A 13425-nucleotide genomic window follows, 5' to 3' on the forward strand; every position below is an offset into this window, starting at 1 on the left:
GCTTCTCTTTTGTCTTGATTGTGAGTGTGACGTACTATATGTTTGAACATTTATTCCTCCTTAACTTTCCTGAGACAATAGACGGTAACTTGAAATTGTAAGCTGAAATAAGCCTGTTCTCCCTAAGTTGCTTTCTTTTCTAGGTATTTTATCTCAGCCACAGAAATGAAACAGGAACAACTATGTAGCTTTGCTTCACCCATGGGAAGCCACGATAAGATCTTATGTTCACAGGGTGCTTCTTGAAGGGTTCCGTGGGGACCCTGTGGCGGTATTTCCTGAGTCCTTTGTTTTCCCAGGTGGAAGCCACTGAGCATTTATTTGTTACTGCTGACATTTGCATAGTGTGCTGTGCCCTGTCTGCATAGATCTTTATCTCTGTTCTACTTTCCTGCACAAGGAAGTTGGGCAAGATGAACTCTAGAACCTTCCTACTCAAGGTCCTGCCCTCAGAAACACCTTTACTCTTGGCTCACTCCTTTGATTTTCTGTCTTGTGACCCAGAGTTGGTTACAAAATTGCATGGAAATTACCACTCAGAGTCATTTCCCCTACCCCCTAATTTTTCCATGTGTGTTTTCAATCCAGGGGTATTTTCCTCAATCCGGGTGACATCTGACAATATCTTGGAACATTTTTAACTGGCACACAAATTAGTCATATTTCCGATACTGTGATAAAATGCCTGACACAATAAACTTACATGAAAAAAAAGTTTACTTCAGCTCATCCAGAGGTGTCGGTCCATGACTGTTGATCTGGTTGCTTTGGAGCCTGTAGTATCACAGGTCACCATGTGGGATCATATGGTAGGGGAGGGCTGCTCATCTCAGGTGACCAGGAAGCAAAGAGAGAGGGGAGAGGGCCAGGGTCTCAATCCCTGTTGAAAGCACACCCTCCGGTATTAATTTTTTCCCTTGCTATGGCAAAATACCTGACAGAGACCACTCAAGGAAGGAATGAAGGGAGGGTTTATTCTGGCTCATATTTTGAGGGTGAAGTCAGTCCATCATGCTGGGGACAGCATGGCAGCAGGAACGTGAGCTGGCTGGTCACATGGCATCCGCGGCCAGGAAGCAGAGTAAGAGATCAGTGCTGGTACTCAGCTCACTTTTTCTTTTTTATTCAATCAAGCATCGCAGCCTAGGGGATGGTGCCACCTACATTCAGGGTGGATCTTTCCACCTTGATTAGCTTACTCCAACTTGCTTATAGACAGGCCCCTAGATAGTTTTAGATTCTGTCTAGTTGGCAATCAATATTAACCATCCTGGTGGATATAACTTCAAAGGACCTACTGGCAGTGACCCACTTCTGCCAGCCAAGTCCCTCTTTCAAAGGCTCCTCAGCCTTCAGATGATGGCATAGGCAAAGATCTAGTATTTAAAACATAAACATAAGGGAGATATTTTAGATTCAAACCATGACACCCTAGTGACTAGTCTCCAGCTAGGCCCCAACTTTTTAAAGGATCCACCATCTTCTGGTGGCACCACGGGCTGGTGACCAAGCCTTCTCATAAGCCTTTGGGGACAACTCTGATCCAAATAATAACAGCCCGCTTGGGAGGTGCTCTTGGCGTCTCATGAGGACAAGTGGAGGTTGCTGCTGGCGGTCCTTCAGTGAACACCTTTTTGTCAGTGTCATCCAACCTCAACTGTGACAAGGTCAATGAGAGACAAGCAGTGGAGATTAAACTGTATGGATCCAGGTCAATGTATACTCAATGAAAGGGTGTGTGAACAATGGGCTCATCTGTGGTGTAGGGTGGGGGTGACTCAATGGGAAAATCAATCTTCCAGCATGCACCAAACCGTGGATTGGATCCTCCGCAGAGCATAAACTGGGTAAGGTGGCATTCTTATGTCTGTAACTTCAACAGTCATGAGGTGGAGGCAGGTAGATCAGAAGTTCAAGGTCACCCTAAACTACTTAGCAAGTTCAAGGCCAGCCTGGGATATATGAGACCCTATCTTAGAGGGAAAAAATGTGCATATCTAAGTATTCCAGTCTCCATAAAGTAGACCCGTGGGACAGCCTGCCTTCAGCATATTTATGGAACGCAGCCATTGCTGTTCCTCCACAGACTCTACTTTGGTCTTATTTCTGGCCCCGACTTAGCCTCTTGAGACCTTTCTATTATTGGCTTAAGGGAAAGAGGAATGGACAGTTTTTACTGCTTTCAGCAAATGGAAACATTTTAAGTCAGAGTTTTGTTTTTTTTTAACTTGGAAGATAGACATAAAAATAAAGTCTTAAAATTTGTGGTTCCAATCGTGGCTTGCGTTGTGATATTTTGATGGATGAAGTGAATGTTTTTAATTGACCTAGAATTATCTTAAAATTATCTGTTAGTGTGTGTGTGTGTGTGTATGCTGTACATGGGTGAGGGAACATGCCACAGCTTGCATAGAGAGGTCAGAGGTCAGAGGTCAGAGGACAGCCTCTGAGGATGCTGGGTTTGCTGTAGTCTTGGCTTATGCTAGATTTATTAAATGGGAAGAAACTCCAATTGCAAACATGCCTCCATAGGATCAGGTAATAGACAAGCCTGTAGGGCATTTTCTTAATTAGTGCTAGATATGGGAGGGCCCAGCATTATGGTCGGTGCCATCCCTGGACAGGTGATCCTGCGTTGTATTAGAAAGCAGGCTGGCCATGGGGAGCAAGCCAGTAAGCAGTGTTCCTCCATGGCCTCTGCCTCAGGTTCTTGCCCTGTTTGAGTCCTGTCCTGACTTTATGATGAAAAAGTCGGGGCCAGAAGTGTGAGCCAGATTAACTCTTTCCTCCCCAACTTAGCTCTTGGTCACAGTGTTTCATCGCAGCAATAAAAACCCTAACAAAGACATTGGGAATTGAACTCAGGTCACTTTTACCATCTGAGCCATCTTCCCAACACTGCATTACTGTTAAACCTTTTTTTTTTTTTTTTAGTACTTGTATTAATTTATTTAACGTGTGTGTGATGCTTGCTATGGCCCATGTGTGGAGGTCAGAGAACAATGTGTGGAGAGTTAGAGATGAAACTCAGGGCATCAGGCTTGCACTACGTTACCTTTACCTGCTGGGCCATCTTGTCTACCTCGACACTACCTTTATAGTCATTAAGCCTATCCTCTTCCTCCCACAGCATCTCCTGTAGGTGTGTCTTTCTGTAACCCTTTCTCTGCTGCCTTTGTGCAGAATCTGATGCGAAACTGAATTTACTCTCCGCAAAGGCTCACGTGGTGTGCTTGTAAAAAAAAAGAAAAAAAAAACTACCAACAAAATAACTTGTGGACTAGTCCTTGGGATCTGACTTTTAAACAAGAAATTTATCACAAATAAGGGATTTCCGCTCTTGCTTTCTATCATTTAATTTTGAAGGGAGCAGAAAATTCGACGCTGTGGGTACGTTTATGCACTAGCTTATAGCAAATCCTCCCTCATTTCCATGCAAACACTATTCTCACGGCTTTTTGGATTTTATTCAAAAAGTGAGTTTGCCGTCTCTGAAGTGTATTGTTTTCCTCACCGTTGCTGGTGACTGTTTTCAGCTGTCGTTGAGGGTAATTTCAGATATGACAGCGCAGGGACAGGTACTGAGAACATTTGCCTGCTTTTGAAGCTCCACACAGCTCCTGAGTTCTCCACAGCGCCCAGGCTTATCTCCGGGCACCACACCATCTTATCTGAAGTTTTCTTCCTTTCTTCTTCCTGAGAAGATTTATAACCCAGAAAAGCCACGCCACTGTTTCTGCTTCCAAAATTGTATTCTGGTCATTTTATTTCGTTACATGCCCTCTGTTGGCTTCGAGTATGCTGTTAAACAATCTACAAATTCCCAGAGTGTCTTTGACTTGGTAGGCACCATTGATAGTTATCTTTGCTGTATCTTTTATAGAATGTTAATAAATTCCAGGTTATTTCAACTTTGTAAAGTTCTCTTAAAAGCAAGATGGGGACAGATGCAGATAGGGGAAGGGGCCAGAGATGTATTCTTATAATGCCACAGATAATTATACTTTAAGTCTAGAATGAGGAAAGAATAGGAAAATAGGCTTTGTAAAAATTACCTTTTTTTTTTTACGACACTCTTTTTTAAGACTAAAGCTGAGGCTGATCTCTAAGGATGAGAGTTTATTTCCTCTTTAAAAAATTCTTCTTTTTGTTTATTATTTTGCTTGTGTTGTGTGCAGGTACACACACGCCATGGTGAGTATGTGGAGAACCAGAGGATGGGTGATGGGACCTCGGAGATTAGGATCCCCAAGGGACCATCATGAGGGCCAAGGTGAGGGAGGGAAGCAAGGGAGGACGCTCTGGCCAGAGAATGAAACTGACTGCAGAAGGAAGCTGCGGCAGGCGGGCTGAGGGGCCTCGGTCCTTGTCCCTGGGGAGCCGGCACTTCCATAAAAGATGCTGTGGCTTCCCACAGCATGCCTGACAATCTGAATTTAATCCCTGTGACACACCATGGAAGGAGAGAACTGACTTTTACAAGGTATCCTTTTACTTCCACAGGTTCACTGTGGCACAAACAAGCACGCACAGACTCTGTTTCTTCACATTCTGGTTTTGGAGGTGAGGGTCTCACATAGCTCAGGCTAGCCCTGAACTCATAGATAATGGAGTGACCATGAACTCCTGATCCTCCTGCCTCCAACTCTTGAGTTCTGGGATTACTACCAACCTGGTTTATGTGGTTCTGGAGATGGAACTCAGGGCTTCCTGCATGTCAGAGAAATCCTCCACCAACTGAGCCACATCTCCAGCCCAGCCTTTCATGCTGACCTGTACTTTTTACTGTCACCTTTTACCTTGTACCCATCTCGCTTGGGGCTAAGCTTGTAATTTGCCTTCTAGCTTCCTGGAGCTTATTGAGAGACATTGAGAGCCCGAAACACTTTCTCTTTCTCAGAATCCGAGGAGCAGCAGGACTCCCAGCAGGCTGCTCCATATGGAATCCTTTGGACTCAGGTCTCTGTCCCAGGCTTTCCTCCAGGGCCAAGATGTGGATGCAGAGGTCTCTGTTCCCTTCCTTAATAATCTGTGGTCATTGGGGTATTTCACAGTGCCATGTATTGTACAGTAGACGCTGTCCCCTCCCAATGGGAACATATCTATCTCCAGTCAGTTCTGAGGGCAAGTGACAGCCAGAGCTTCTTGGGCTGTTTGGGGTGGGGGTGGAGATTGGGGCACTGCTTGAAGTTTCCAGAGCCTTCTATGTGGCCTGTGGGTTGATGAGGGCAGCCTCCAGTCTCCTTGCAAGTGGTCAGTGTTCTTTTACCAAGTTTCTTGGCAGAGAGAGAGAAAGTAAGAACTGGGATTTTGGAGGCAGAGGGTCTGAGCTCAGAGCTACTTGTTAGTGGTGCAATATGGGGTGCTTTAGCTAACCCAAGCCTGTGAGCTAACCTGCAGAATAACAAGGGAACCAGGCTTGGGTACAGGTGACATGGGGTAACACGGTTGGTGCTTAGAACACAGCCCCCTTCCCCCGTGAATAATGTGTCCATGTTGGCCAGCTGTTATCATTGATATTCCCGCTAAAATGACTCAACGCTCAGGTATGCTACATATAAAACACTTTATTATAAAATGCCCAGTTGCATGGTGTTTGAGAAGGCAGGGAGCAACTACTTCCTCTCTTGCCTTTCATTACCCACAGGAGACCAGTGTACCGAATCAACAGTCATCTTTGTCACACGCTGAAAGTCATCAGGCCTTAGACCCTCAAAGAACCAGCAGCACCAGGGGCCCCTAGGGACCTCCCCCACAACTCACCCACACACGGCCATCATTTATTCACAAGACAGTCCCAGGTCCTTTTGGCCAAGGCTGAGCTATGTTCTCCACTGGTTCAAGGCTCCAGTGAAGAAAGCAAGCACAAAACTCGGTTTCTTTTTGAAACACGGTGACTATGGCCGAAGCAAAAGGAGACAACCTCGGTCTAAACAAGTCACTAGGGATCCTGTCCCCAGCTCAGGAGAGGGGTGTGTGGGCAATGATCCCGAGTGGGAGAGGAAGGTGCAGGGATGCCAAGGTCACACGTCTTGCTATGGTTAGGAGCATCACAAACTCTCAGCATCCTTCTGATGCCTCTACTCTGGGCTCTGTGAACCGTTTGTAGTAACTCCCTCTACCCAGAATCCCCATCACAGTGGCTAAGTGTGCCTTGACCCCTTGGCTGGGGCTGAAGTGGCTTTGGCTGAAGTCTGTTGGTGTGGAGGGTGAGACAAGAGGGAGTGTAGATAGACAGTCTTTCAGTCAGGTGGCCGGGCATCGGGGGCCTTTGCCTGGACCTCATCATACTGCGGTGGAGGGGTCAAAGGCTCGATAGAGGGAGGAGGAATGTTCTTGTCTGGGAGGGTGATCCTGAAGTCTTTGAGGTGAAGCTTTTCTGATTTAATCCTTCGAACTTTGAGTGGCTTCAGGCGTTTGGCCAGCTTGGAGTTTTGCCTGTCGGGAGCATGCCCTGGGCTGGTCTCTGTCTCTGCCCTGGTGCTGGTGGGAGTTGCCTCGTCCAGCCCGGTTAGCGACTCATAGGAGGGGAGAGAGATGCTCAGTCTTGGGTTCTGCTCCTGTCCCCTGGTTTCCGGGTAGCCTGTGTTCATCACTTCCTCGTAGCTTGGTACGTAGTATCGTGAGGAGGCCTCCTCCTCCTCCTCCTGGCTGCAGGATAATAAACACAGAGTGTCAGTACACACTCAAGTCACCGAATTTGCTGTATTTGAGTACTAGGTCCACACATACCAACTCTGCAAACCACATGCAGGCTCTAGAAATAATCAGGAAGTATTTTAGCATAGAGAAACCAATAAAATATAGAAGAACCAATTTTCTGTTACCAACTGTACCATAAGTAAGGGCTTTCATTATGCCCGTTTTACAGATGAGAAAACAAATACATCAAGGTTGTGATGGTTAATGCGATTGTCAACTTGACAGGATCTAGAAGCGCCTAAGAGAGAAGCCCTTGGGCCTGTCCATGAGGGGTTTCCAGACTGGGTTAATTGAGGAGGAAAGATCCATTCTAAATGTGGGTGGCACCATCACACGGGCTGGGAGCCAGGACTGAATAAAAAGGAGAAGGTGAGCTTAGCACCAGCATCCATCCCTGCTCCCGCTGCACCTCCTCCCAGGGCCAGCATCCGTCCCTGCTCCCACCACACCTCCACCCAGGGCCAGCATCCATCCCTGCTCCCACCACACCTCCACCCAGGGCCAGCATCCGTCCCTGCTCCCACCACACCTCCTCCCAGGGCCAGCATCCGTCCCTGCTCCCACCACATCTCCTCCCAGGTAGGACAGGCTGTGCCATCAACTCTGAGCCCAAACCAACCCTTCCTTCCTTAAGTGGTCTTTGTCAGGTATCGACAAACAAAACTCATACAGAGATCAAGCCGCTTGGTCACAGATTTAAGGAATGGAAGGGCAGAAGGTGAAGACCTCACTGAACTACGACTACACAGTTGTTTGGATGTGAACTCGGCTGCAATCCTTTCACACTTCATAACATACTGGGCGGAGCATTTATCTCAACACCCATCCTTTGGCCAAAGGTGTGGTACTTGAAACAGCTGTGATTGTTAAATGAGATGGGTGTCCCCAAGTAGAGAAGGAACACCCAAGTGATAACGTTAACATCTCCCTAACCTTAGTCTTTACTTCTTAATGGCCCCACTATTGAGGAACTCATCTGATCACGTGGCAGCAGGGGTGGGAATTATGGGTAACTGATTCGCCTCCTTTTCATTATTTCCCATGTTTCCTACACTAAATGTGTGTGTGCTGGTTAATTCTGCGTAATGACCATGGAATGGCTGAAGACCTTCCTATAGAAGACTATCAGCTGAATCCCAAAACATGCTCTCTCCCCAGTCTCAGGGTTGTCCTGATCATGGCAGGCTCAACAGAACTAAGGTATCTGGAAGGAGTTTTGCCCTTGTTCTGACTCACTGTGGGACTGAGGAAGTTCACATTTTCACATGCCCTGGACCAGCTGTGGTCCCCAAGGGTTCCCTGGATCTCGGGTTCTTGGGCTAAGGCTGAACGGCACCTGTGGGAAGCCTCCCTGGCTTCCAGCTTGCAGACAGAGGATGAGGAGTCTCCCTGACATCCATAAACTCGTGGTCTAAACCTCGTACTAGGTCACTCTCACTCTCTTTTGGAGACAAGGTTTCAAGTGGCCTAAGTTAGCTTTGAACTCTCAATGTAGTAAAATATGACCGTGAACTTTGAACCTCTTGCCTCTGTGTCCAGAGTGCATTACAGGTGTGCACCACCCGTGCATGTGGTGCTGGGGTTGAACCCAGGACCTATGGCTTGTTAGGTAAACACTCTACCAACTGAGCCACATCCCCAAGATTCTCCTCTTCTTAATCACAGATACAGTCATGTGTCCCTTATGCTATCATAGTTGGCTCAATAGGGGACAGCACACAGGGTGCTAGTGCATGGTGATTTGATGACACTGCAGATGTCTCAGTTCACACAAAGTCACTGACCCCATGTGTCTCAGAATGTATCCCTGTCATTCAGCAGCAGGTAGCTGGCTCTGCTTTTTCTGACTAACAGTAATATAGCAAATATTGTCTTTTTTTCTCATTTCTGTGATATAGATCGGACCCAGGGCCTCAACCAAAGAAGACAAGTATTCTACCACTGTGGTACACCCCTAGTCTGCATGTGTGTTTTCACAGTCAGAAAATGAGACCAGGGTATGGTTTAATCCTAGTATTGGGGAGGAAGAGGCAGGTGGATCTCTGTGAGTTTGAGGCCATCCTGGTCAGCATAGTATGTTCCAGGCTAGTCATGGCTACACAGTGCTTCAGAGTGAGTGGGATAGGGGTAGGGGTAGGGGTAGGGGTAGGGGTAGGGACAGGGAGAAGGAGGAGGAGGAGGAGGAGGAGGAGGAGGAGGAGGAGGAGGAGGAGAAGAAGAAGAAGAAGAAGAAGAAGAAGAAGAAGAAGAAGAAGAAGAAGAAGAAGAAGAAGAAGAAGAAGGGATGAAAGAGAAAAGAAGAAATAGGGCCGGTATCTCTGACATAAAGCACCCCCCCTCCTTGCTATATATACATCATGTAAAGAAAGAAAATACAAACTTTGCAAATCCTTCCACCTGCATTCCCTAAAATAAAACCAAAACCCTAATCTTTCCTTCCAGAGGCAATCATGTTCAGAACCTTGGCCCCCTATCTGTCTGCTACTGTCCCTCTCTGGGCCACCCAGTGTCTGGTATGCTGGGGCCTTCCTAAAGGCTATGCCACTATCACATCTCATTCTCAGTGTTGCGGGGGTTGCTCCACATTAAAGAACACTGGCCAGCCGTGGCTGGGGGAGTCATCTTCCTATGTACCTGTCATTTATTTGTACATGCCCACCGAAGTGCTTGTGTCATGATTCACATATGGAGGTGGGAGACAAGCTTCGTGTGGGTTCCTCAGATCAAACTTAGGTCTTCAGGCTTGGCAGCAGACTCCTTTACCCACTGAACCATTTTGCTGGCCCCGTAATGTCCATGGCTCACCGTCCTTGTAATTCTCTGATGCTGGAGCCTGCCTGTCTTGGCTAATGTAGGTAGGAGAGGGCACACAGAGGGTATTGTATCGTTTTGTTTATCCCAGGATCAATGAGGTGGAACAGCTATGAAACCACTGTTTGTAACCTCTGTCTGTTTTCTGACCAGTATGTCCATCTTTTGTGTTGTTTCACGGGGTTCTTTTATGATGGAGGGAGAGGCTCATCACCATTGTTATCTTGAGATTTAGGTGTCACCTAGGAGACACATCCCTGGAATGTCTGTGAGGGTCGCTGGGAATAGATGAAGCCCTGAATCAATGTGCATTGTTTATATGAATAGGGCCATGTCAAGAATGCCAATGTCCCAGACTCAGGGATGTCAAGGCCTTCTTCCTGGCCTTGGGTTGACCAGTAGGAGCAGAAAGTACCAGCTGAAGTCTCCTCCTCATAACTGCAGCCTAAGGCTACTCCCCACATAGACCCCCTAATGTGGTGAGTTTCCTGGCTGTTGCTGGTACCTCTCCATCAGAGTGTGCATGACCCACTCAGCCCCAGATTTACTTGTGGTTGTCATGTGTTCATTCCCTGTGGCCCATTAAGTCCAAAGCCATGCAGGGGGAGGCCAGGGGTGTTTCCAGAGAGGTTTAACTGAGTAGGGTAGATCCACCCTGACTTACATGTGGGCAACACCATTTACGGGCAGGGTCTGGATGAAGCAGAGAAAGAAGACAGGGACCTGAACACCAGCATTCATCTCTCTCTGCTTCCTGAGTTCCCACGTGATGTAACCAGCCACCCCAGGCTCCTGTGGCCACACCTTCCAGTCCATAATGACCCTAGCCTCAAACTGAGAGACAGAATAAACCCTTCAGTCCTTAAGCCAACTCTGTGTATTTAGTCAGAGCAATGAGAAGAATCTCTAGCACGGATGCTGCGCTGACTGCCCGTGCTTGTCAGCTTGACACTAGCTAATACAGTGGTTCTCAACCTTCCTAACGCTGAGACCTTTTAATACGGTTCCTCGTGCTGTGGTGACCTCCAACCGTAAAACTATTCCTGTTGCTACTTCATAACTGTAATTTTGCTACTGTTATGAACCGTAATATAAATATCTCTGAAGATGGGGATTTGCCAAAGGCGTAGGGACCCACAAGTTGAGAATCACTGATCTAGAATCACTCGGGAGACAGGCCTCTGAGAACACCTGCATCTGTGTGTGCAGGGCGTGGTTTTGACTATGTCAGTAGAGGTGGGAAGATACACCCTGAGTATGGGTGGTAGCGTTTCGTGACTGGACAAAAAGGAGGTACAGAGCTGAGTGCAGGACTGTCTGTATACATTAACTCATCGCTCTCTGTTCTTGACAGTGGGGGTTCTTGACTCCCCCAGAATGATTGACCATGACCTGCAATTGTGAGCTAAATAAATCCTTTCTCCCTTAAATTGCATTTGTTAGAGTGCTTTGATCTCAGCCACAGAAATGAACCTTCAGAGAGATGCCAACTTCCGTTACATATCCCCCAGCTATTGCCTATCATTTAAATGTGATATTTTGGGCCAAGCGAAATATTGTACCTTGACCTTTTAAAATCAAAGTAGACACACACAGCACCTGGGACAGAGAGACAAACAAGCAACCTAGAACCCTGGGACCCTAGGCCCCATCAGTTTCTGTGCTACACTTTATAATCCACCTAAGCCACAGGATTTGGGAAACCTGCATCTAGTAAGCACGAGGGCATTTGTAAAAATGATATGAGGCGCCTTCCCGGAGGAGAGTGGAAATACAGACTCGTGGAGTGAAGCAGTCTCTCGGTGACCCTGTGTGTAAGTGTGTCCCTCCCCTAAGCTGGAGGGAGCAGTCATTTGGGTCTCACCTGTCTTCTTCTTGGGAGGGGGGCACGGTTCCTGCCTGCTGCTGAATTCGGGCCAGCTCCTCACTCTGCTGCCTCAGTTTCCTCTTGTCCCGGATGCTCAGGCAGATGGATAGTAGCAGCAGCATCACGCCGGCCCCGACCAGCACGTAGGCCACTGAAAAAGTCTTACTCTTGAGGATGCCACCACCCCCCTCTGTCTTGTTGCCCTGGGCCGTTGGCTTATCTGCAGGGCTGAAACCAGGAACCAGGTTCCACATGGCCATGATCACCCCGAGGACCAGCATCCCCAGGCCGATGGCCGTCAGCGCGTAGTGTGAGCCGTTGGCCTTGGATTGGGCCATCATGGCAGCGGAACCGGGTAAGACCCGGCTCAAAGAGAGAAAAATAAATTAAAAAGCAGTGGTGCCAACAGACACTACGTTCACGCAGCAAAGAAACTCTCCTGTGTCCCAGTGAAAAAAAAATTCATCTGTAGACTCTCAATTGATGGCTCTTTTCAAATGCCAGGCAGCCAGGGTGGATGGAGCAGACGGGAGATCTAAAGAGGAGAGGGAATGAGAGATTATCAACTCTGTCTTGGGGAGGTTCTCTGTGAAGGAGGTACCAGGCAGGGCCGAGCCACCAGCCTCCACCCTGGCCTTACCTCTAATACACTCCAGATGTTCCAGCCACCACCCCTGTACTAGAAGGGAAAACCAGATCTGTCCCTGCAGGAGGCCAGTGAGGGCAGTGCTCAGAGCAGCTACAACGTGCTGTGAGGTTTGATGAAGTGTGCTCTCCTCTCAGCTCTCATGGGAGAGATGCCGGAGAGCGAGAGATGGCATTGCTGGGCCAGGGTCAGCCATATCCCAGTCACCTGGGGGTTGTGGGGGGCGGGATGTAGCAGTAACAATGAATCCCATCCAGTTAGCCTGCTGGGCTCAGTATACTACCCTCGCTGGCTCCCTACTTATTGTCTTGGAGGGGGAAAAAATCCCTTTTCTTAGAACAATGAGTATGCCCTCCTTGGCCATGTGACCCTACATCACCTGGGTCTGCACACCCCCTCCAAGTACCCCTGCAGTTACTAGGTCACCCCCTTTCTGGGTATTTGAATATGCTCCACTAGCTATTGGAGTGGGCGTGTCTTCCAGTGGTCCCTTACTTGTCTCTCGGCCCCCCACACAGCAAGAGTCTCAACTGAGTGTGTGTGCTCACATCCAGTGAAATGGATGCAGACCGTAAGGTAGCTCTGAAAGAAAGCATTGCCTCAGCCCCATCTCCCCCACTTCCTAAAGGAGGCAGAAGCCTTCACATTCCTCATCTCCTGTGTCCTGGAGAACCCCAACCCAACCCAACCCAACCCAACCCAACCCAACCCAACCCAACCCAACCCAACCCAAACAACCAAACAAATGAATCCCTCTTCTGGCGAAGCCGGTCAAAGACTCATGGTAGCCGGGATTCCAGAACACAGAGGGAGTCTAGAGGCAAGGCATTGAAGCTGTAGTTTAGGATAGGTTTGGAGATCATGGAGGAAGGGAGGGCACGACCCCAATCTGCCCAGCTTTCAGTCAGGGGTGGGCAGGAAATGTTGCCGAGCAGGATTGCCCAGTCGACAGGCCTTGTTTTCAATCCTGCATTCTTTCCGACCTTTCTGAAAGCCCAGCTGTTTGGGGAGCTTGAAACGAGATGCCTCGGAGATGTTTTCTTGTTAAACTTTCACCTTCATTTGAAACTCTCCGCTTTGTTAAAAACGACTCTAAAAATATCTGGGACAACATCCTCTCTCAGCGTGAAGTCCTCGCCTTCCTTCTCTTCCACCCAGTCAATGTTTATGGTGCATCTGACTACCTGCAAGTTGCATGGGAGATGCTGCAGAGGCCTGGGTGAAGGAAGGAAGGGAACACTCAGGAAGCAGAGGCAAGGAATGACGAGACATGAAGGAAAACGTGCAAGCTCTGGAGTGGGGGCAGTGCGTGTGTGTGTGTGTGTGTGTGTGTGTGTGTGTGTGTGTCTGTCTGTCTGTCTGTCTGTCTGTCTTAGCTCAGACTTCTGGAAGCTTCAGA

At 48.1% G+C, this 13425-nt stretch overlaps 1 protein-coding gene across 1 annotated transcript in view; it reads right to left on the bottom strand.

The window, feature by feature from the left end:
* Positions 1–5547: 5547 nt before the first annotated feature.
* Tmem51 (transmembrane protein 51) overlaps positions 5548–13425 on the bottom strand; it is a 49865-nt gene continuing 41987 nt past the window's right edge. Inside the window, exons 2-3 of the mRNA XM_028754011.1 lie at positions 11378–11915; positions 5548–6651 (exon numbers count right to left, since the gene is read on the bottom strand). Of these exons, the coding sequence (XP_028609844.1) occupies positions 6243–6651; positions 11378–11721 (753 nt within the window). The 5' untranslated portion in view covers positions 11722–11915 and the 3' untranslated portion in view covers positions 5548–6242. The remainder of the gene's footprint in view (positions 6652–11377; positions 11916–13425) is intronic.

This window comes from Grammomys surdaster, unplaced genomic scaffold, assembly GCF_004785775.1.
Source record: "Grammomys surdaster isolate TR1022 unplaced genomic scaffold, NIH_TR_1.0 125977, whole genome shotgun sequence".
In the NCBI taxonomy this organism is placed as follows: Eukaryota; Metazoa; Chordata; class Mammalia; order Rodentia; family Muridae; genus Grammomys; species Grammomys surdaster.